Source organism: Aedes albopictus, chromosome 2 (assembly GCF_035046485.1).
Source record: "Aedes albopictus strain Foshan chromosome 2, AalbF5, whole genome shotgun sequence".
Taxonomy (NCBI): Eukaryota; Metazoa; Arthropoda; class Insecta; order Diptera; family Culicidae; genus Aedes; species Aedes albopictus.
Genome location: NC_085137.1, coordinates 491,525,934 through 491,550,802, shown reverse-complemented (window position 1 = coordinate 491,550,802; position 24,869 = coordinate 491,525,934). Strand labels below are relative to the sequence as shown.

General features: G+C 41.8%; 3 protein-coding genes across 9 annotated transcripts in view; 2 read left to right on the top strand and 1 right to left on the bottom strand.

Annotated features, from left to right (window-relative positions):
* The first annotated feature begins 3,901 nt into the window (after positions 1-3,901).
* LOC134286966 (uncharacterized) lies at positions 3,902-6,868 on the top strand. Its single transcript, XM_062848679.1, has 3 exons — positions 3,902-4,942; positions 4,985-5,111; positions 5,658-6,868. The coding sequence occupies exons 1-3, from the start codon at positions 3,902-3,904 to the stop codon at positions 6,866-6,868; spliced, it is 2,379 nt and encodes a 792-aa protein (XP_062704663.1).
* Positions 6,869-12,989: 6,121 nt separating this feature from the next.
* LOC109423266 (uncharacterized) lies at positions 12,990-13,685 on the top strand. Of its 3 annotated transcripts, none has more exons than XM_062854223.1 (2): positions 12,990-13,168; positions 13,343-13,685. In XM_062854223.1, exons 1-2 carry the CDS (start codon positions 13,039-13,041, stop codon positions 13,675-13,677), a joined length of 465 nt encoding a protein of 154 aa, XP_062710207.1. In that variant the 5' UTR covers positions 12,990-13,038; the 3' UTR covers positions 13,678-13,685. The 3 variants fall into 3 exon arrangements, with proteins under 3 accessions (XP_062710207.1, XP_062710208.1, XP_019553744.3); XM_062854224.1 differs by having other exon boundaries at positions 12,993-13,168; positions 13,346-13,685; XM_019698199.3 differs by having other exon boundaries at positions 13,006-13,168; positions 13,238-13,685.
* Positions 13,686-17,828: 4,143 nt separating this feature from the next.
* LOC109423319 (zinc finger X-chromosomal protein) overlaps positions 17,829-24,869 on the bottom strand; it is a 33,488-nt gene continuing 26,447 nt past the window's right edge. For all 5 annotated transcript variants that reach the window (XM_062854221.1, XM_029870585.2, XM_062854220.1 and 2 more), the window contains 2 exons: positions 20,445-21,631; positions 17,829-18,441 (listed from right to left, as the gene is read on the bottom strand). In XM_062854221.1, coding sequence (XP_062710205.1) covers positions 17,872-18,441; positions 20,445-21,631 — 1,757 coding nt within the window. In that variant the 3' untranslated portion in view covers positions 17,829-17,871. The remainder of the gene's footprint in view (positions 18,442-20,444; positions 21,632-24,869) is intronic.

Here is a 24,869-nt window from a genome sequence, read left to right as displayed (position 1 = left end):
TCTTCAGTGCGATAAAAATCGAAATTACCATCTTCAAAATCGCGAGGCAAATTGTTAGAAAGAGAGAGAAGATAGGAAAAATAACACGGCGTCCCGTACCACCTTAAACTATTTGTGGAGTTTAGGTCACCGTCGAATCTTGTATATTACGATTGTTGACTATTTTCGGTGAAAACACACACTAAAACTCGATTATACATAACGTTACGGCCTACTCAACTTCAGCCATCATCAGATATTTTATGCATCAATCGATCACCACCAGTGTGGTTGCATAAAATATCTGATGATGGCTGAAGTTGAGTAGGCCGAAACGTTATGTATAATCGAGTTTTAGTGTGTGTTTTCACCGAAAATAGTCAACAATCGTAATATATAAAATTTTAAACTGAATAAATAATTAAAAATTCACGGAAAAATAATGTTTCGGAAAAGTGAATAGTTCAAACGTAAGAAAAACAGTATGATATATTGTTACATAAAAATCCAATGTAAATGTATAGTATAGCGAACCATTTCATTACAATACACTTTATTGTAGCTGGTACACTGTATGGTGCAGGAATGGTTTTCACCAAACACCCTATGGTTAGTTTTTATCCGGGCAGCTTCCTGGGGTTGTACTGCACGGGTTCCTGAACCTCCTACGTGCCTCGTCCTGCCGATATGGCGACAGATCAGTTTTCGGCAAGTTCTGAGCCGTAATTTGCCCAGATGGTCACGGAATTCTTTTTCTAATGAGGGGCATTAATAATAGGTTTTTGGCTGAAATTGGTGGTAGCATTACTTGTAGTCCACTTGGCTCACGCTCTGTCCACTCGTCCAACTACCTCCAACTATCACTTGAATTTCCGGCTTCAAATTCTTAACATGGTATCGTTCAAAATACGTAGTCAACGAACTCTTGCCAAGTGTCTGATCATGGAGTCGATAACAGCCTCAAGGTCCACGACCTAGTTCCTCGATAATTGTCCTTTCCATCAGTCCTTTATCTTAATTGCTCCAGTTAGGCCACCCCTCATGACCGCCCAGTGGGTGGTAAGCAGTCCCTCTGGTTGTGAGTTTTTCACTTACGGTGTGCAGTATTCTGAGAGTTGCCTTTAGGGTGGTGGAGCCTGAGCTTGTTTATCCTTATACTATCGGGAAGTGAATGGAACCTACACCAATCACGAGTATTACCTGTCATTTACCATTTTAACATTTCACGCAACACAAATCACGGAATTCTCGGTAACACTCACGACACGAAATTAGCAACCTTTACAGAATGCGGAAATCCTGAGGTTAAGCGCCTACAACAGCCTCTCAATGATCTTGGCTATCTCGACTCTGTAGGTAGCCTCCCACGGGTTCGTATTGCCACTCTGACAATAATCTTCATAGCAGGCCTTTTGCTTGCTCTTATCTTTTCATTGGGAGCCGGAACGCCACCTATCGTTCATTCCGCTTATTTTTTATCAGTGTGTGTTCGTTGCATCCGTCGGCTAACCCGTCAAAATAGTTTGAATCTTATAGTACGCCGATAGTCTTGCCATAATGGCATCGTATGCACGTGAGGCATTGCAACCAACTGGTCACCGCTTCGAACGAGTAAGTCTCGCTGGACGGTGAAGCGCCTCCCTAAATACCTCATCGTTTAAGTATGAAGTCTTGGCCCTGTGAGGTCTTGACCTTGGCCTAATCACTCCTTCCTCTGTTCGTTTTCTGTTGTTCTTTTTCTTGGCGTGACGTTCTCACTAGGATAAAGCCTGCTCTTCAGCTTAATGCTCTTTGAGTATTTCCATCCATGAGAGCTTTCTCTGTCAATGACCATTTTGCATATGTATTTCGTGTGACAGGCACGAACATGCTCAAGGAAGTCAAGGAAATTTCCATTAGACCGATGATCGTAGATTGTAGTCGACGCTGTAGCGAACCGCCAGGTGGTCACTATGTATCGCATGTGTAGGCATCGTCTATCCTCCAGTTTGAATTACTTGTTATGCCAGGACTACAGAAAGTAACGTGGATGTCTCCGATTCCACTCCGTTCCAGCAAAAGATACTTTACGAACTTCAGACAGATCGGCATCGAGTATGGCCACTGCCTCTAGCAGGATCAGTCCCCGCTGGTTCAAAAACGGTTTCCCCATTTCCCGGCATTGAGGTCATCTATTATTACAGTCCAGCCTCTGCGTGAAGTGAACTGCTCAATCGACCAACGCGACATCACATATAGCACCTACAGAAGGAAACCTCGTTGCCTTTAGCGATCACGAAGTCCTCGTAAAATATAAACACCATGGTAGACACCAACTTTTGGACTCATCTGCGACTCAGTTGCCGTTATTGGCGGGCGTTCACTATGGGTACGTTATGATGGCGCTATCCGTCCCATACTCAGCGACTGCTTGACACATCAGTGGCTGGCCTGCGTCACAACGGTTCAGGTTTAGCTGTTAAGGTTATGGTCGAATACCTTGGGCATCTCGTCGGGGGCTCGCTGTTCGCGATTTTTCCGAAAAAAAAACAGGCACCTGGCCGGGTTTGTGCAGTCTTGTGTTTCATGGCCTTTACCTCCAAATCGTCTAGGACGCTTTGCTCTTGTCGGAGCCTTTGCCGTCCCATGACTTGTGTCCCGGTTCAATACACCTGAAGCCTAAGGCGGATCGTAGTTTCAAGATCAGTCTTCACTACTTTTCAGCTTAGTGTTCTACGAGTACTTTCATTGTTACTAACTGAGAGCTTTCTCTGCCAATGACCATTTTGCATCCCAAGCAGCACACAAGTCACAAAGGAGTGTCGACAGCGCAGGTTATTAGTTGGACACCAGTCATTTTTAAGTTATTCTGCCTTTGAGTTAGAATTACGTGAATGTAGCTCCTGTACAACCAAAAACCTGCGCTGTCGACACTCCTTTGTGACTTGTGTGCTGCTTGGGATACGTATGTACAGGGGATACTCAAAATAACTGGGACAGGTAAAAATTTCACTTTTCAAAAAATGTTCAACTCGCTGTAACTTTTCGAAAATGGCATTAAATATTCTCAAATTTTTACTGTAAGTTCATTAACTAGTTGTGTATCAATGGTTGAAATTTGGAAAATATCGGTCCATTCTACACGAAGTTATAAAGATTCTAGAAAAAGGTATAATTATTCGATGGCCAATTTTGAGCTGTTATATCTCCGGATTCAATTAACCCAATTGCAATGAAATTTTGATCATTTATGACTTATATAATGAACTTTAAAAAACAGTTGACTTAATTTGAAATTATTAATAAGAAAAAAAGTTATGGTTATTTCATTTATTCCATGTATTTTCAGTAAATTTATCTATTTTTCATATGCATCCCATTACTTTTTCAATTTAATGCCGGTTATTTGGTTGCTTTCCTTTGAAACATAAAAATATTCAATTTAATTAGAGGGAATTTAAATGAACTATAATTACTATATCGAATTTTGAAACGATGATGAATTTTTGGATAAATTGGTGTTCTATTTGAAAAATAAACTAATCGAAATAACTTTCTTTCGCGTGAAGAATTTTAAGTTTAGTCAAATGTTTTTAATAGCTCATTATATAAGTCATAAATGATCAAAATTTCATTGCATTCGGATCATTGAATCCGGAGATATAACAGCTCAAAGTTGGCTATCTATTGGAGTGTGAGGCGTCAAGACTAGCAATCACAGTAGTCTGTAGAACACTAAAACACATCACAGTAACCCTACACTCCCAAATGTCATTAAGTTAGTTTAAATAAAGTTTCATTCCTGTTTCAACCACTGTACAAACAAGTTGTTCTTTCTACGGCTCCGATTGTATATAGGTTATGGTTATGGTTATAGGTTATAGGTTATGGTTTTCTGAAGTACTGAAGAATAGTTTATCGAACCAAAGGAATTCCAACAAAGATGAATACGCAATACGGCGGAGGTGACATGGCTACCGGATCTGGTCGAAGTCAAGCTGGAACGATCGCTGCTGGTGCAAGTCGAAGCCACAATCCATTGAGTTTGCCGTCAATTCAGTTGCTGCAGGCACGCGATAATTGGTCCACCTGGCGTTTTGCTGTGCAAACATTTTTGGAGTTGGAAGATTTGTGGGACGCTGTGAAGCCTGGAAGAAACGCCGATGGAACATTTGCGGAAGTGGACGTGATGAAGGACAGAAGAGCTCGTGGCAAGATCATACTCTTACTGGATCCTGTAAACTACGTTCACGTCAAGGACGTTTCAACAGCTCGGGAGACGTGGTCGCGCTTGGAGGCAGCATTCGAGGACTCCGGTCTAACCAGGAAAGTCGGACTGCTCAGGAAGCTGATTTCAACGACTCTGGAGAACTGCGCGTCCATGGAGGTCTTTGTGAACAGCATCATCGCAACAGCCCACCAGTTGCGCGGTATTGGTTTCGATATTGGAGACGAATGGATCGGGACGTTGCTGCTCGCCGGCTTGCCTGAAGAATATCGCCCAATGATAATGGCAATTGAGAACTCCGGGTTGAAGATAAGTGCTGATGTTATCAAAACAAAACTCTTGCAAGAAGTAAGTATACCTTCAACCGGGGCTGCATACGCAGGCAAGAAGCAAGTATGGAAGCAAAGGCAAGACGCAAATACGAAAACGGCAAGCAACGGTCCAAAGTGTAGAAACTGCAAGAAGTTCGGATATATCGCAAAATATTGTCCAGTGAAGGTTTCGAAGCACGAAAATGGAAAAGCGTGGTGTACCGTATTATCGACGATCGCTGAGGATGATCAGAATTGGTATTTTGATTCGGGAGCATCCGGCCACTTCACGAAGACGGAAGAATTGCTGGAAAATTCACGTAAGTGCGGTGGAAAAGTCGTTGCAGCCAATAAAGGTGCCATGAACGTCGTTGCGAAAGGAACGGTTAAGATATACCCCGAATGCTGCCCTGAAGATTCGCCAATAGAGATGCATGATGTCCAGGTAATTCCAGAACTGTCCGTTAATTTGATTTCCGTGAACCAGATAGTGAAGCGAGGCCACGAAGTGAAGTTCAGCATGGACGGAGTTCAAGTCATCAATCCATCGGGACAGGTCATCGCTACTGGTTCCAGACACAACGATCTTTTCAAGTTGGACCAACTGGTGTCACGTAGGGCGTTATCATGCTCTTCCTCGGAGAACCTGGACCTGTGGCATAGACGAATGGGACACCTCAACATCAAAAGCCTACATCGTTTGACGAATGGAATGGTTACCGGTATCACAGAGAACAGACATTTAAGCTCGAACAAAAATACGTCGAAATCGTGTGTAAAGGATTTAAGTGTACTTCAACGCCACCAACGGAGACTGCCCCACACATAAAGTCGATTTGACCCCACGATGGCAGTGTTCATCGTTAAAATACACTAGCCCACAAAGTGACACGAGCGCCAAACGGACAAAAACGACGAGCACTGGAAACAAAAATGACAACACAACAATGTAAGTGATGGGACGCTAGCGTCACGCAACGGGAGCATAACCACTCACTCTGAAATGACCGTTACAAGTTTTACACAAGGCAGAAAGCAAAGATAGACGTCTGTTCTCTGTGCCGGTATGGAAGTCTCGAAGCACTCTACGGCAAAAGTAGACCTGAAATGTAAAGTTTGTGCGATGGGAAAGCAAACGCGTTTACCATTTCCGGAATCAGGATCAAGAGCGAATGAACTTCTGGAGCTGGTACATTCTGATATTGGCGGACCAATGGAGGTCTCATCTCTGGGTGGCAGCCGCTATTACCTGACGTTTACGGATGACAAATCGCGCAAGATTTGGATCTATTTTCTGGAGGAGAAATCTGGAGAAAGTGTCTACAAGGCATTTGAAAATTTCCGAAGCATGGCTGAAAAGCAAACGGGTAAGCAGCTAAAAACTCTCCGAACAGACAACGGCAAGGAGTTTGTGAATAAGCGATTAGAAGACCACCTACAGCGTTTGGGCATACGGCATCAAACTTCGGCGGATTATACTCCAGAGCAGAACGGACTGGCGGAACGATGCAACCGAACCATCGTTGAAAGAGCAAGATGCATGCTGTTCGAAGCACACCTTCCCAAAACGTTCTGGGCCGAAGCAGCCGCGACAGCAGTGTATTTAATAAATCGATCGCCAACCAAAGGACACCAAATGACCCCGGAAGAAGCTTGGAGTGGTAGGAAGCCTGACCTAGCCCACGTGCGTATTTTCGGATCACCTGCAATGGCGCACATCCCTAAACAAAAACGCAAGAAGTGGGATCCGAAGGCTTTCGAGTGCGTTCTAACCGGTTTTGATGAGGACACGAAGGCTTATCGTCTATGGGACCCTGCATCAAGAAAGCTGGTCAAGTCTCGAGATGTGACGTTTCTCAGCGAGCAAGCACAGACTGTCGTACAAGACGTACAGATTCAGGTGAACCACAAATCGAAGATTGTTAGTTTGGATTACGTGGAAGTAGCTTCATACGAACCTCAACCCATTCAAAATGCAATCGAGGAACCGGACGAAGTAACAGCCGTTGAGGCAATCGATGAAACAATGCCGAGAGATGAAACTATTATCACGAGTGATGAAAGCGACGAAGAATTTCAAGATGATGCAGTTCCGACATGTTCTCAGCATCAGGTTCCATTCCAACAAGAAACACTACCATTGAGACGAAGTGGAAGGGAGCGCTATCTTCCAGACAAACTGCGTGATTTCTTCTTTCCAAGTCGAGGTTTGTCGTCGAATCGTTTTTCTGGTGACGAGAACGAAACTGGTGACACCATGGAGAATTCAAACCGGAACATGGATCTTGTGACGAGCCAACCTCAACAAGGACTAGTGACTATGGATAATGCAACTGGCGATAGTGACCCCCGTACTCCAGCTGAAGCTTAAAAGGTGCCAAGTCTCAAGAATGGATGGACGCAATGGATGACGAATACCGTTCCCTGGTCGAGAATGGTACATGGGAGCTAGTCGAACTACCACCAAATAGGAAGGCCATCGGATCCAAATGGCTATTCAAGTCGAAGCGAGACGAAAAAGGTGACATCGTAAGGCATAAAGCTAGACTTGTGGCGCAGGGATTCACTCAGAAATACGGAGTGGATTTTGACGAAGAATTTGCACCTGTAGCCAAACAAGTAACTATGCGGACACTACTCACTATAGCAAGTCGACGAAAAATGATTGTCAAACACGTTGATGTGAAGACAGCATACCTTCATGGAATACTGGATGAAACCATATACATGAAGCAACCGGAAATGTACCACTCAGGAGGAGCAAATGTTGTCTGCCGTTTGAAGAAAAGCCTATATGGACTCAAACAATCAGCTCGTGTGTGGAACCAACGGATTGACAGCGTTTTCAAATCAATGCAGTTCAAGCCGTCCAAAGCGGATCCGTGCTTATACGTAAGGATGAAGAATGGAAGAATAAGCTACATCCTAATCTACGTGGATGACGTTATCATTGCCACACAAACTGAAGAAGAGTTCAATGAAATATTCGGCGTACTACAAGAAAATTTCACGATGACGAATCTTGGTGACATCAAGCATTTTCTGGGTCTTGAAATCAGGAAGGAGCCAGGAGGTCGTTATACGTTGTGCCAACGTCAGTACATCCGGAAGCTAGCTAACCGATTCAACCTGGACCATGCGAAACCGTCGAAAATTCCACTAGATCCGTCATACCTACAGCAGAAGGAGGAGGAGGATTGCCAACTACCGAACAACAATCAATTCCTAAGTTTGATAGGAGGTCTGCTGTACGTAGCTGTGAATTCTCGCCCAGACGTGTCAGCAAGCGTGTAGGGTCTTAACCTTGCGCCACTAATACTAATGCATGTACATAACAGGCTCACCTTTAATGAAGGAACTTGAAACGATTGACAGGAGCGGGGAAAGAGAAAAGCGCGCGAACGGGGGTGGTAATCGAACAGCGACGGGAATTAGACGCTTGAGGATTCCGGATTCCTGATTGCTTTCCGCGGGGACTGACCGGAGGAAGATTCCTTCGGGACATGACGACTCGGGTTACTACATCTGGCGACGAGGTGAAAGAAAAAGTGAACCTCGAGTTGTGGCTGATTTGTAAGCTGATTATTTTTGTTGTGATGGGTGTTTGGAAGTGGCAGTGTGAAGTTTTGGGGAAGTGCAAGGGATCTTGTCTGAATGACAAACCCGAAGAAAAAAATGCGAGGGAGAGAGGTTGAGGAGGAGGCAAAGCCAGTAAAAAAATGTGTTGATTGCTGTTAAGGAGGTGAGTTAAGACAGAACCATATTGGGTGGACTGATAGAGTTTCTTCATATTTTGTGTTTTGACTTAATGCATTGGGGCACTTATGGCCCATATTTGAAGCAGCAGCTAATTTGGTATTTATTGACATTATGATCTGTCTAATGTAATGTGGCGCCGTATTCTGTCAGTCCTTTTTTGTTTGGCGATTCGACTCATAAAATAGATATATTTTTTTTGTGTTCATGGAGTGCGGTGGTTGATTCATTGACCCATAAAGCTGGATCCTTAGATCGCAAGTAGAACGCTTCAGCAAACTTTCCCATTCCTCCTCAAGTGATTTTGATTACTGATTTGTTATAGAACGATGTACTCCGAAATAGTTAGATGGAGTTGTTTTTTTCGCGTGAAGGGCGAATATCTCATTTGATTTGCTTGGAGGCGTTACGGTAGCGTCACACGTTGTCGTGATCATCTACGAACAGCCGAAGTAACAGTTATAACGAACTTTCTGCTTGTTCTATTCTTTTGCACAGTTCTTGCAAAGTTAAGACTGGCGATATTACTGAGATGCTGGGGACTGGGGTATTCTATTCACAAGAATAGAGTTTAAAGGTATCTGTTTCCGTTATCCAACATAGCCTCATCGATTCAAGATCCATTGAGCTATGATATCCGGAAGTGAAGGAATGAAGTAAATAACATTGCAGATGTGTCTGAAAGATGACGGATGAATAAATTTCGTATTGCGTGTAATCCGAGGTGTAATCCAATTGAACTCTTATGAAGAACTAAGGTCAGATATTTAAGAATAAAACTATGCTAGCTTTTGCTAGACCCCGTAAATCACTTGACATTTTCTTCTCGAACGAAGGCTTATACAATACGTATTTTAACTGATGAAATTAAAATCGGATGAAGGGATATCGATTTGAGGATCGATGAAGGGATTTCGATTTGAGGATCGATGAAGGGATATCGATTTGAGGATCGATGAAGGGATATCGATTTGAGAATCGATGGAGTGATATCGATTTGAGGATCGATGAAGGGATATCGATTTGAGAATCGATGAAGGGATTTCGATTTGAAGATCGATGAAGGGATATCGATTTGAGGATCGATGAAGGGATATCGATTTGAGAATCGATGGAGGGATATCGATTTGAGGATCGATGAAGGGATACCGATTTGAGAATCGATGGAGTGACATCGATTTGAGGATCGATGAGGGGATATCGATTTGAGGATCGATGAAGGGATATCGATTTGAGAATCGATGAAGGGATTTCGATTTGAGGATCGATGAAGGGATATCGATTTGAGAATCGATGGAGTGATATCGATTTGAGGATCGATAAAGGGATATCGATTTGAGGATCGATGAGGGGATATTGATTTGAGGATCAATGAAGGGATATCGATTTGAGGATCGATTGTGATATCGATTTGAGTATTGATGGAGTTTGTATCAATTTGAGAATCGGTGAAGTTTAAATCGATTTGTGAATCGATGGATAGATATCGATTTGAGAATCGATGAAGTGACATCGACTTGAGGATCGATGAAGGAATATAGATTTGAGAATCGATGGAGTTTATATCGATTCGAGAATCGATGGAGTCATGTTGATGTGAAGATGAATTAAGAGATATCGATTTGAGAAGAAAGAATCGATGGGTACATCAGTTTGAGTATCGATAGATTCGTTTCGATATGCAAACATATTTAAAGTTAAGCAATGGTTTCAAAAGATGGTACATATATTTCAATGGTAGGGAAATCAGAAACTGATTCCCTTGAAGGTCTGTTTATTTGGCTTAGGAAGTAAACTGATTTGAAACTTAGTATCAAAACATCAAGTAGATGTTATGGGTTTAGAATTGTCTATGTGGTAACAAGCAAATGCTTAATTTTGTATTGTTATAATTATATTAAAACATTTTTTTCTTGAAAACATTTTACCAAGTCAGAGTATGCCCCTCTAATGTTGAATGTTTAGTAGTTATTCGATCTTTCGCATATAAGTAATGGATTTGAATAGGTTATCAAAACATCAAGTAAAATTATTGTATTGTTCTACTCCATGATAGCTTAACTTGTCTTGGTTAAGAATTTGGTAGGTATACGAAAACATATATAATCTTATTCTATTTTCTTTCCGTAAAGCACATCAAAGTTCAAGAACTTGAAGTGCGATCTGTTATCTACTGACTTTAAAGCAACTGTTACAGAAATTATTTATCTCGTAAAGACTTGTGCAGCCCACATATCATTATCATTTTAGCTTATTCATTTTCCCGCAGCGGTAACTATCAAAAAAAAAGTTGCCCTGACTCGTATTGGAAAAGCTGTCATATTCCCATAGTACAGTAGACTTTCGCTCGCTGCAAGCGCTTTAACTGCAACGCTTTCTATCTTCAAGTTCACTAAGTGCAACAAATTTGCAGTTATCACACCGCTATCTGTCAAAATCGAAACGTCAACAGAATTGCGATGATTTGCTGATTCACTATAGTTGCATTTCGATGTTTTTGAGTGCATTTGGGCTGCATCCAACAAAAATTGACAACCGTTTAACGTCTGTCAGTCGATGCAGTTAGTAAACTTCATTCGGTAACTGAAACGTAAACATGTTGCACTTATCGAACGTCTACTGTATCATTAAAAGCTCAACTATTGCGCCACTACTTCGCAGCACGTCTAACAGTGGTGGTACGGTTGGATTCAACCATGGTGTGCTGTTAACGGCATATTTAAGCACACTAAAGTGTTTTTACAAGCCATTTCAATTGATATAAATTATTATTGTATTTACATGAAATCAATTCAACTTTATCTCTAATAAATACAATACAAAAAAAAAAAGAATGAGAAGGGGATATGTGATGTGGGGGATGTTTCTCTCAGTGAACTGAACATGTGAGCCACCATAAAGGCGTAGTTATTCCACATACTGCAATGACATGTAATGGATATGTGCTGCGTATCTGACTGTATAAAAGATGGTAATCAGATGTCACTATTTAGCATCATACTTCCAAACATTTCATTCTCTGTTTATGTAAGTTAGGAACAATATATTGTTATAACTTTTTAATGTGCAAGGATTTAAAGAAGAATTCCGTGGTATAGTTAGTTCGCAGTTTTAAAGGAAAGGTGGGATGTAGGGTCTTAACCTTGCGCCACTAATACTAATGCATGTACATAACAGGCTCACCTTTAATGAAGGAACTTGAAACGATTGACAGGAGCGGGGAAAGAGAAAAGCGCGCGAACGGGGGTGGTAATCGAACAGCGACGGGAATTAGACGCTTGAGGATTCCGGATTCCTGATTGCTTTCCGCGGGGACTGACCGGAGGAAGATTCCTTCGGGACATGACGACTCGGGTTACTACAAAGCGTGTCAATTTTGGCACAGAAGTGCTCCTGTCCTACACAACGTGACTGGCAAGAGGCAAAACGGGTTTTGCGGTATCTCCATAGCACTAGCCAGCATAGATTGCACCTTGGATCATCATCAACCGGACTGGAAATGTTTGTGGATGCAGATTGGGCAAGCAACCATAGAGACAGAAAATCAAATTCCGGATTCATAGTACGTTTCGGAGGAGGATTGATCAGCTGGGCGTCAAGAAAACAAAGTTGCATTTCGTTGTCATCAACTGAAGCTGAATTTGTTGTCATCAACTGAGCATTGACGGAAGGATGCCAGGAACTTAGCTGGATCAAGAAGTTGCTAAAAGATTTCGGTGAAGATGTTTCTAGTCCAGTACCCACATATGAAGATAACCAAGGTTGTATCAAGTTGGTAGAAGGAGACAAAATTGAAAAACGAACAAAGCACATCGATACGAAATATTTTTATGTGCGTGACTTGAATGACAAGAAGGAGATTACTTTGAAGTATTGCCCCACTGAAGTCATGTTAGCAGATATCCTGACGAAACCTTTACAAAACGTTAGGATCAAGACATTACGGGAGAAGATTGGAGTTTTGGCAGATCTTGTCGAGGAGGAGTATTGGAGTGTGAAGCGTCAAGACTAGCAATCACAGTAGTCTGTAGAACACTAAAACACATCACAGTAACTCAGTACACTCCCAAATAACAACACAGTACACTCCCAACAGTAACACAGTACACTCCCAAATGTCATTAAGTTAGTTTAAATAAAGTTTCATTCCTGTTTCAACCACTGTACAAACAAGTTGTTCTTTCTACGGCTCCGATTGTATACCAATACTATCGAATAATTATACCTTTTTCTAGAATCTTTATAATTTCGTGCCCGATCTTTTCCAAATTTTGACCACTAATACACAACTAGTTGATGAACTTACAGTAAAAATTGGAGAATATTTGGTACCCTTATCGAAAAGTTACAGCGAATTGAACATTTTTTGAAAAGTGAAAATTTTACCTGTCCCAGTTATTTTGAGTATCCCAGTTATTTTGAGTATATCGTATGGCAGGCACGAAGATAATCTATGGCCAAGGAATTCAAGGAAATTTTCATTACGAAAAGTTCCTAGACCGACTGAAAATTTAATACAGCACAGTGTTGGAAACAGGTGTACACATTGCGTCAGCTTTAAAAATGATCACACGGAATACCCATTTTGAATGTTTTTGGAGTGTGAAACGACTGATCCACTCCGACTCCAATATCACGCCAACGCCGTGTTCCGTTTTTTTGTTGTTGTTGTAATCGTCCAATTATCGCACAATTAGCGCCTTCCCCCAGGAAGGAAATCCGCATTCGAAACGCTACTTAGTATAAATAGCTGATTCATAGGGCTCGGCCCAAAACAGAAGCACGATGATCAAAATTGTACTCCTCGTTGTATGTACCGGCAGCTTTATCGTAGCGAGTCAGGCTGATGAAGCCGTCGTTGCCGCAGTCGTGGAAGCCCGTCAGCAGTATCCTGACTCACCGTTCTTCCATTCCGGTAAGGTAAGATCATTTTGGCAAGTTGACGTGCGTTCTAGGTTTCACTAACTCCTTGATCTTTTCGCAGTTGCCTATCCTTTCGGTTACGGTTGGGGCATAGCGGCCTTCGTGTTGGCCGTGTTCAAAGCAGTGTTCGTATTTAGTGCTTATGTGATTTGGGCCTCTTTTGAAGCAGGATTTGGCCGGGAACGATCGATCGACGGCGACGGCAGGGCGAACGAGTACCAGTGGATAGATGCGATCGTACAGCTGGCGGCACCGGACGCGACGGATGAATGCCGCCGGGAAGTGATCTGCGAAGCGGAAGCATACGTGTCGGGAAACCCGTTGTTGCGGATATTGTCGCAATTTGGTGGTGGCACGGGGAACGAGTGCAGGATGGCAACTTTTAGTGGAGTGTGCAGATCGATCACGATCCAGGATGTGATTGTGAGACAAATCAGGCCGTTTTTCAACTACCAGTCAAATGTCAATTGGGGCACGTCGATACTCAATAAATTGTTATAAAATTGAAAGCGTTTTTCGTCTCTGATACGAGAAAACCTTCGTCTGGTAGAGAAAACCTTGAGTTAAGAACTGTGAATGTGCAGATAAGCATGCAAAGCTGACAAGTAGGAGAACCCGGCCCAAAATGCACTGATGGGGTCAAATGGTCCAACTCATAAAATCACTCCTGAATGTGATATTATCATTATTGTAGGTGAATGGTACCAAGATGTGTTTGCATAAAGAATCCTTCTAGAAGCCAGGCAGGCAAACCCACAGAAAATTTTGAGTTCCAAATAAAATTTGACAACGTCTGGTTTTTCTTGTTTGCAATTAAGGGTTTCTGGTGATTTTGTTATCAGCCATGTGTTTGCTAGAAGACTGAGAAACACATGGAGACGCAAGGTTGTTGATGCCTATGCTATCCATGTTAGGGGTAATTCAAATATAACAATCATAATTTAAAGAGGTGGGGGTCTGTAAAAGTGCAACACTCCATGAATTGAGTATACGAAAAAGCGTGAAAGAGATAATACTGAAGATAAATAGTAGTTGGTATTAAAGTCTCGAATGAAGGACGTCATTTTTGAATGTTGTCATTAAGTGACATCTTACCCAATGGCAGATGGTCTTTTTGCACCACTTCCGTTTTACGAACTAACTTTTAAAATCGCAAAAAACAGGATGAAAATGCATAAGTTTTGTGATTTGCTGTGATTTCTGCTGAAGTATCAAGCAAATAGGTATTGTGTAGTTAGTGTTACCCATTTGAATGCCTATTGAATGAGGCTACAATCATCTATAACGATGAAAGTCATCAAGCATTAAGTCGCACCGTACTCGGGAGCGCGAGTTGGATCCTCGCAGCAGGTGTCAAGAAGATTTCGGCTGTGCCACTGGGCGTTGCATCCTAAGCTGTTTCCTAGTTTCAGCATCCTAGTATGTATTCCCGGGTAGAGGCTAATGGCAAACAAAGGACAAAATAATAACTGGTTTTGCCATCATATCTCGTTTTGCCATTCTTCTGTTATTATGAAAAACTTAAAATGGCAAATCAATAGCAAAATATACAATCATAGCAAATCTTGTCATTGATATGTTATTCATGAATAATGCTTAATAACACATCAAAAACAAAAATTACTATCATGGTAAAACTTGCAATTTAGCACCTTTTATAATGAATTGTATAAAATAACAAAACAATAACATAATTTACATTCCTAGCTAAATTTGCCATTATTTTGATATTGTGAGAAATTATTTATAAACATTAGGCACCATAACATATTTTACTCTTAATATACCATTAACTATTATAGCACCCCGTAGGGATTGCGATGGAGAAATCCAAAATGGTTAATAAGCATATCGCGAATGTTATCGCAAACAACCCTACGCTGCGCAAACGTTCCTAAATAGGAGAAGCCAGAGTAGATTTTTAAATTCGTTTCGTTTTGAGTTTTTAATTTCCACAAAATAAAACTGTTTTTACATTGATTTATGAGCTTAAATTTTATTGAAGAAAAAAAAAAGAAAAAGGTGAATCTACCATTTTTTTTAAATTGAATTTGAACAACTAAACCTACCATTATTTTGATCGCCACATAAACAGCTAAATTTGTTCTTATTCTGTTATCAATATCTCAAGAATGTCATATTTTGTTATTCACCGATAACAGTTAATTTGGGTCTTATTTTGTTATCAATATCTCAATAATAACTAATTTTGTTCTTCAATTTAATCCGCATGCTTTACCATTACTTTGTTATTGCAATGGCAAAATAAGTTATTTTTAAGTTTTTCTGCTACCAAAATTTTGTTATTATTTTTGTTATTTTAACTCTTATTTCAAACAAACAAATAACACATTTTGCCATTCAAACATTCTGTTTTAATGGTAAAATTTGCCATTCTTTTGCCATTAAGCTCTACCCGGGTTATGGCGCCAGCACCAAACCGATTAGCGACGTTGTGACTACACTGAAAGACGGCTTGCGGTAATTGTTTATTACACCAACGAACCTAACCTCAAAATGACTGACAACTCTCAGGTCATTTTGACATATGTAACATTAGCATAAAAAAGACGGCAACATGATCGATAAAGTAGAATAAGTAGAACCTGAAAATTAAGAAAACATCTTTCGAAATTTCCTAGAGTTGTTCCTGGGATTTTTACCAGAGTTCCTTTCTGGATGTCCGCAGAAGTTTATCACTGTTGGAGTACCTCCCGATATTTCTGCCAGAGGATTTTCCGATATGCTTTCAGAGTTTATCGCTCACTAAGTTTCATCATGAATGCCACTAGTAGTTTTCCGGGATAGCTTTTCAATAGTTTATTTCGGGATTTTCCCGGTATGTTTTTCGATAATTTTCTTGGATTTCCTCACGGAATTTCGCTCATAACTATTCCCAGGATTCCATGAGGTTTTCAGAGTTCTTCCTTTGATGTCCTTAACATTTCATCTCGGGATCACTCTTTCCGAGATTTCTCAATTTTTTTTTCTGAAGTTCCTGTTGAGATTTTTTTTAAGACTTAGCGGAGTTTCTCGCAAGATTTCACCTGGATTTTTTTTGAACATTTCTCCGGGAAATTATTATAAGGAATTTAATAGGTTATCCCAGGAAAAGTCATTCTGAGGACAACTCGTGGAAAAATCATTGCATGAACTCTGTGGGAGTACCTATTAAATGCATCCTTAAAGGAGTATCCATAATCTCGGGACAATTTCCGGTAAAGATTCCGGGAAGAATTCTGGGAATAATGCAGAGAAAATCTGTAAAAAAAAAATCTCAGGTGGATCAGTGCAAGAAATCCGGTTAAACTACTCTGAAAAACAAATACGGGAAGAATTCAATGAGAAATATCTGAAATAGCTCCTGCAGAAATCCCAGAAGGTATTCCGGAAAAAAATAATCTAACATCGGAAGGAATTTTCTGGGAGAAGTTCAGAAGTAACTTCAAAATAAACCACGCAAGAACCTTTAAGAAATGTCTCGGCTGAAACACATGTAGACCAGAGAATTTGTAATAACAAATATGTTATAACAAATTCTCTGCTGTAGACACGTAGAAACAATAATTCTAGATGAAAGCTTACAGAAATTTCTTGAGGATATTGCATTAAAAACTTTGATATGACATGAAAAAATCCTTAGAGAAACTCTAGTAGAAATCCCAGAAATAACTCCCGTAGCAACTCTGAGAGAAATTCTGGGAAGATCACCTGGGGAAGTCCCCCGAGGAACACCGAAAAGAATCGTGTAAAATCTCTGAGAGGAATCCTGAGAGATATTATAGGAGAATTGCGGGATACATTCTGGTAGAAATCTTACGAAATTTCTTTGAGCAAAACGCAAGAGGACGCTGGGAAATATCTATGAGGGGCTCTGGGAGCAAAACCGGGTAGAAATTCTGTAGCATCCCCGTGAAAAACTCCAGAAGTAATTGGTCAGATTTAAGGACTCCTGAAAAAATACTGGAAGTAATTCGGAAGTTTACTTATCCGGGGAAAATTAAAAAAAAGCAACACCAAAAATTAGCGTGAAAAATACGGAAGGAATTTTGTGAGAAATCGTGGGAGGCATTCCAGAAATAAATTCTGACAGAATTTCTGGAAAAAAAAATCTTGCAGCGGATTTCCACTTAGAATTAACAGCATCTCATCAGAATCGTCGGCTTGTCGGAAATATCTGCTAGGTACAGGAGTCCTCCTTGTGTCCCACGATTTTCCAGATTCCTTCTTGGTTTGAGTTGCTTTGAGTTTATTCATACAGATGAATTGTTAACGGAAGTTGTTTTCATTAAAGAACCTGCCCAAGTGGCGCGATACCCTAAATAGGATTTTCCGGTGAGTTCGTTCCTTGTTGGTTCCTTTTATATTTGGCGGGGAAGCTAAATGAACTGGTTTGCGGGAAAATGTTCGTGGGGTGGCCAGGCATTTGTCACAAGATTACATTACAATCATCATGTTGTTTTCCGAAGGTCTCCAATGAATTTAGCTTACCTTGCTACACCAAACCACTTCCATTCCGGCATGGCTCAGCAGCCATTAGTAGGTAATCTCACTTTTCTTACATTTTTTCAATAGTTTCAATCTTGTCTGATGACAACAAACGAAGTAACAAGATGTCTGGGCCACTCAAGAAAAAAAAAACATTTCTTTCATTTCATACAGATTTATATTTACATATAACGATTACTCAAACGATTACTCTCTTTCACACACTTGCACAACATCATCGGCTATGTGCCGCGCCTTTTTCTCCTGCTCCGCTTCGTTAGGCTTCTCCGGTCCACCAAAGTCACTGTCATCCTCCGATGTACCTTCAGCCTCGTCCTGTCTAAGATACTCCGAATAAAGCTTTTCCAAGGTCTCCACCTTGTCCCGATAGCCATGGTGATTGACCAGATGGGCCGCAAAAGCCCCCGGGTCGTTGGTCGGAAAGACACAGTGAGGACACATCTTGTGGCCCAGCTCATTGGACAGCATCGAGTGCAGCTCCATGTGGGTGATAAAGTGGTCCACTTCCCGGTACAGCTGGTCGCATATCTCGCACCGGTACTCGCCTCCCAGTGGCACACACGTAGCTTCGTGCGCTTTCAGCTCTCGTGGAGAGATAAACTCCCGCGGACAGGATGGGTTCTTACACTGGTGGTAAGTCAGCTCACCCATATCTTTGTGAACCTTGACGACATGCTCGGCAAATTCGTCACTGCCTTTTAGTGACAGCAAACAGATCGTGCATGCCAGGGGACCCTTGTGAATGCGCATGTGAACCTGTGAGAGAAAGTTTTTTGATAAATGTGTAGTAAGCGTAGATTGTGTATCTAATTAATTATGTTTATCAATACAGGGAATCCTTGATTTGCATATTTAGCATTCTATTTTGTGCCATTTTATGTTTAGTAGGTTTAATGTTGATAAGGGAAAATTACAATTTTAATATGCATCACATCAATACATTGATCGCGCTATTTTGGTGAGTGTACTGCGTGCCAAATAAACATCGCACAGCTTGCGTGGAAAGCTTTCGGTTTGGGCTTTTGAAGCAAAAGCTTGTCCGTGTCTGTCTTTGCTGTCACGCTAGTGAGCGTAGATTGTATATCAAATTATTTATATTTTTAAGTACATGGAATACAAGGTTGGCATATTTAGCATTCTATTTTGTGCCATTTTATGGTTAGTAAGTTTAATGTTCATAATGAAATTAAATTTATAAATTAGCATCACATCAATAAATTGATAGCGCTATTTCGGTCAGTGTACTGCGTGCCAAATAAACATCGCACAGCTTGCATGGAAAGCTTTTGGCGTGGGCTTTTGAAACCAAAGCTTGTCCGTGTCTGTCTTCGGGTCGAGTGCGTTCGAATGAACGGGGAAAGGGCAGCCGTTGATGATGTGACCAACGCGTGTGAATGGGATGAAATGATTGAGGAGTGTGCGAGAGAGAGATGGATAGATGGCAGTGTGTGGACTCGGGTCGGGATCAATGATTTCGGAACAAAAAGCACTTCAGTTTGTTAACGAAATTTGTGTCTTACGGACGTTTCATGCGCAGCGCGCGAATGGAAATTCCTGACGAGTTCCGCGGTTCGTCGGATTTTACCGCGGAACTCGTCAGGAATTTCCATTCGCGCGCTGCGCATGAAACGTCCGTAAGACACAAATTTCGTTAACAAACTGAAGTGCTTTTTGTTCCGAAATCATTGATCCCGACCCGAGTCCACACACTGCCATCTATCCATCTCTCTCTCGCACACTCCTCAATCATTTCATCCCATTCACACGCGTTGGTCACATCATCAACGGCTGCCCTTTCCCCGTTCATTCGAACGCACTCGAACCGAAGACAGACACGGACAAGCTTTGGTTTCAAAAGCCCACGCCAAAAGCTTTCCATGCAAGCTGTGCCACAGACAAACAGACGTAACACTTGTGAAATTTCCATCGACCACGCTTTTAACGATCATTTTAAATTTTCATAGTTGTGGCTTTCACAACCAGAGGCGCGCGCATCGTTTTTCTATGCGTTTGACGTTTCACACTAGCGCCTTCTGTTGACGATATGGCACAACACAGTGATTCGTGCAACTTTTCCACCAGGTGATGGTAGTGTGAGCTGGGCGATAGATTTCCATGAAAATCGTTCAAGGTGTTACGTCTGTTTGTCTGTGGCTGTGCGATGTTTATTTGGCACGCAGTACACTGACCGAAATAGCGCTATCAATTTATTGATGTGATGCTAATTTATAAATTTAATTTCATTATGAACATTAAACTTACTAACCATAAAATGGCACAAAATAGAATGCTAAATATGCCAACCTTGTATTCCATGTACTTAAAAATATAAATAATTTGATATACAATCTACGCTCACTAGCGTGACAGCGAAGACAGACACGGACAAGCTTTTGCTTCAAAAGCCCAAACCGAAAGCTTTCCACGCAAGCTGTGCGATGTTTATTTGGCACGCAGTACACTCACCAAAATAGCGCGATCAATGTATTGATGTGATGCATATTAAAATTGTAATTTTCCCTTATCAACATTAAACCTACTAAACATAAAATGGCACAAAAATAGAATGCTAAATATGCAAATCAAGGATTCCCTGTATTGATAAACATAATTAATTAGATACACAATCTACGCTTACTACAAAATGTTCAGCCAACTCTAGTTTGTTGTCTGAGTCCAGTTATTAATAGAATTTTACTAATTGGACTGGGCTTTTAACAGTCAAATAATCTCTAACAAATAATAAATAATTAACTTACCAGCAATTCCGGCCAGGTGCCCTCCACCTTGCCACAGTGGAAGCAGACGTGCACCGTTCGGGTGCGATTCTTCGGCGTCACATGTATTCTTCCGGGGGGATGCACCGGCACGCCATTGACGAACTTCGGATGGGATACCAGGTTGTGATCCTCCAGTTGTTTGCACTTTGAAAACCGTACCGAACACGTAACACACTTGAAGTAGTAGTTCTCCTTCGGACTGGACCGGTGCACTTGCATGTGCGTAACCAGCTTATGAGCCGAGTAGATCTGGACCGGGCACATGGGACAGGTGAATTTCTCCAGCTTCGAGTGCGTCAACAGATGAGGAAGCATATCGCGGTGGAGTCGGAACCGGGACGGGCAATACCGACACTGGTAGGGGAAGTTTTTCACCTTGGGATGTCGCTTGCGATGCTTCAGATACTGAACGACCGAGAAAAATTGGCCCTGGCACTCCAAGCAGGTGTGAGTGGAATTTTTCGTGTGAAGAAAATTCCGCACATTTCGCGCCATGTACGGGGAAACAGCTGCCGGAAGGGTTTTCTTTTTGGTCACTTTCCTTTTCGGCTGCACTCTGGAAGGAACTGCTGGCGATGCATGATAAGCATGCTCGCCGATGGGACTCGTCACTAGAACAACTTCACAATCGTCTCCTTCGTCGGCAGTTTCCGTATCTGACGATGACTGTTTCTTCTTCCCTTGTTTTCGAGTGTTATCTTTAATTTGAACCATCGGTTGTACGTCATCGTTATCGGAGTCCTCGTATTTGATAGGAACAGGCATTCCCATGATTGGATCATCTTCCAGATAGCTCTGTTCCTCCTCTTGTTCGATTTCAGGTTCCTCTTCTTTGATTTCAACCTCGCCGCAGAAATTCTCAACAAACGTTTCATCGTGGTCCTCTCGCTCAATCCCAATCGTTTCCCCTCCGTCTGCGTTCTCTTCGTCCGGTTCAATTTCTTCAAACATCTCACATTCCACACTGCTGTTGCCGTCCTGCTGGTCTTTTCCAGTGTGTTCCTGACTCAGTTCTGCTGCAGATTCATCTTCCTCGACATGCTCTCCCGATTGCACTGCGGTGTCTCCGGCATCCGTCGCTTCAATTTCCTCATTGTCCGATTCTAGTACGGTTTCTACCAAAGTTTCTGGTTCGGCTGCATCGCTTTCTTCGTCTTGCTGTTGATCTGTATTGAAGAAATGATACACACATTACTCCTCATTTTCATAAGTTATTTTTTGATGGTATAAGGCAATTCGACAATTGTTGAACAGTTTCTGAAAATTTTATTTTAAATCTAGATTAAGTAATTTTCGTTCACTGTAAACATGTAGATGCGTATTAGACTGGCAAAAATGTCGAAAAATTCCACGGGGCACCCTCTTCAATCGTGCCTTTGGATGAGAAGAACCATCTGTGAAAGATTCAGCTCAATCGGTTAAAAACTGAGCTGGCGCAAATGAGTTGAAAGTTTGTATGGGATGTTCAGTCCAAATATATGGGAAATTGGATGACTTTCAGTCTCTCACTCAAGTTTCGCGTGTTCAATTTGGCTCAGAATTGAAAGAATGGTAGTTGATACCCAAAGGAATAACATTGTAGAAGACCATATCTGCTATTCTGCTATTCTGCTATTATCAACGCATCCCCTGGCTTTCGCCCATCTGCGTTGTCTTTTCACTAGGCAATACGTCTACCAATTGATGTTTATGGGCTTGCCGGACCAAGTCATGTAGCTAAGCCAAACACCCCACCTACAACTGTTGGGTAGGCGCCATTGTCCCGCCCACTGGTCTTTTACAGCTAGTTGTAGGTGCATGTGTGCGTGTAAGTATTGGTGTATGTGTGTTAGTGTTGGTGTATTGTAGGCGCCAATTCGTTCTAATCCACTCTGATTGCTAACATCCTATTGAACCATTACCCTTAAATCTGGCAATCTATGATATAGAATGAGTTAAGCGCCTGTACATAATAGTCAGTTAATCAAACAAGGAATATTAATATTAAAGCGAAGATACAATGAAGCAACGCCCCGAACCTCGAGAGCACAAACCCCAAGAACCAAATGACAGGCTGCGCGAACAGTCGATCGACTGGCCACCACCTGAAAATATTGCCGTCGCGGTTGAAACCCGAAGTTTCCCCACACCCGACAATCGAATTTTCTCAAAATTCATACGTGAAACCTAACGTCGGACGTAGTACGCTGGACAGCGGACCTGGCCCTCTATCCAGCGCACTGTACCCGATGTACGTCCGACACACGGTTTAGGAGAAACATCGATTTTCGCGTGTCAATAATTCCGATTTTCAACTGCACGAACAATAACCAATCGAGCAAACCCTCCAGCACAAACCGCCACCAGCTCTCCCGACCTGCGCCCAACAAATTCGAGGCACAGCCCAGCCATAGATTCACCTTAAAACCAAAATCTAGATTGCAGAGCACAATACTTCCCAAGTAACCACGCAGCTCGGGCCGCAAATCACGCACAACACGTTACAAATAAGACAAACACTACCCCGCCCGTACAACCGAAACCGATCTAGGGTAGAGAAGGGTCTCTTTCCACTCCAACCCGGACTCAACTGCACCCACAGGGTAGCGCACCCCACACACACACTGCACTCATGCATCCATCACAACCCGAGCCGCACGGTCACCTGGGTTGCTTCTATCTGCATGACCTCACCCAACCCGTAACGCAGAGTTTAAATCCCTCTCTTGCATTACAAAGCAGTCCCTCTTCCCAAAGTTTGTGCGTGGTATAAATGAGATTATAAAGCTGAAGAAATCGTCACCAACACAACCGCCAACAATGAGCACTCAATGGTGTCGGCAGAATTAATGACGACCCCCTCAGTCCCAAACCCAATTATCCTACACTACCCAAGTAACCACAATGCTGAAGCCGTACGCACTGCACGTACGAAGTACATACAGACCTACCCGCACCGCCTAAACAAACCACCTAGGCCGAACACAAGCGAAAATCGGCGCCACCACTGTTGAACCACGACTATACCAGTAGGTATAATCGCAATTAGGCAATCGTAAATCCATTCCCCGCTCCTACTCAGCCCTAACGATCCATAGCAATGCTTGTCAAGATATGCACCCCACACACGCAACCCCCACAACCCAACAGTATGGTTACTTGAGTATCCCTGGGATTTTGATTACATGATGGTCAGGGATCACAGCCATCAAAACGTTCCACACTTTACCAGGGCTTGCGACCTGTAACCATGATGATTTCCGCTATGGGAAACCATGATGGCTAGCGGTGTTAACATTGTAGAAGACCATGATAAAACTTAATTTAGTTGCGTTTTCAGCCTACGATAGCAGGATAAGTACATCTTCCCACGCTTACTCTCGGTTGTTTTATGCAGCACGTGTTTGTCGGTCGAAACTTGCGCGCTACATCATAAGCAGCTATGTAATTCTTCATTGTCTGGATTACTCATCCACGTGCGTGAGCAATGGAAATGAAGGACAACATAGCCGCCTATGATATAGCGCGCAAGTTTCGACCGACAAACACGTGCTGCATGTAACAACCGAGAGTAAACGGAGGAAGATGTCCCTCTACTGTTTTCGTTAACTGAAACCGCAACCAAATTAAGTTTTATCATGACATGGTCTTCTACAAAGTTGTTCCTTAGGGTATCAACTACCATTCTTTCAATTCTGAGCCAAATTGAACTCGCCAAAACGGCGTGTTGAATGAGCGACTGGAGGTCATCCAAATTCTCATGTATTTGGACTGAACATCCCATACAAACCTTAAACTCATTTGCGCCAGCTCAGTTTTAAACCGATTGAGCTGAATTTTTCATAGATTGTTCTACTCAGCCAAGGGCGCAATTCTAGAGGGTACCCCGTGAATTTTGAAAACTTTTTTTTCGTTTCATACAAATGTGGGCCAATCTAATGCGTATACATGTGTGTCACGATATTGCTTCAATTAAGTTACAAAATTAAACATATTTAACGTCAAAAATATTGATTGAATTTTTTTTTACCGCTGATGACGCGAAAACTGCACAATTCTTAAGATTATTATTAAGAAATTGCTGTTACGAAATAAGCTTCGCTGGCAATTTGACCACAAATATCAAAGCCACACTATAGTAACTACTTAACTGTTCAAAGAACTGGAAGGATGTCCTTAACAGTTAAACATAGTTTAAAATCACATTTTCATTGTAATTTCATTTGAAAACACATTTTTCATATCATATTATAATGATAGCTATCATTATGCATCTAGGATTCAATTGTTGAACCCTGGCATAACCTACGATGTTAGCATGACTGCCACATTTTTTTTTCACTTTACCCAACCGTGCATGGTTTCAAGGGCGTTCCAGTGATGATCCAGGGGTGTTCCAAAAGGCTTCAGTTAGGTTCCAGGAGT

Coding starts and splice junctions, on each gene's coding strand:
- LOC134286966 (XM_062848679.1), top strand. CDS start 3,902: ATGAATACGCAATACGGCGGAGGTGACATGGCTACCGGATCTGGTCGA. Junction 4,943..4,984: donor TAGAGATGCATGATGTCCAG/GTAATTCCAGAA, acceptor TCCGTGAACCAG/ATAGTGAAGCGAGGCCACGA. Junction 5,112..5,657: donor GTTGGACCAACTGGTGTCAC/GTAGGGCGTTAT, acceptor TTCCGGAATCAG/GATCAAGAGCGAATGAACTT.
- LOC109423266 (XM_019698199.3), top strand. CDS start 13,039: ATGATCAAAATTGTACTCCTCGTTGTATGTACCGGCAGCTTTATCGTA. Junction 13,169..13,237: donor CTCACCGTTCTTCCATTCCG/GTAAGGTAAGAT, acceptor ATCTTTTCGCAG/TTGCCTATCCTTTCGGTTAC.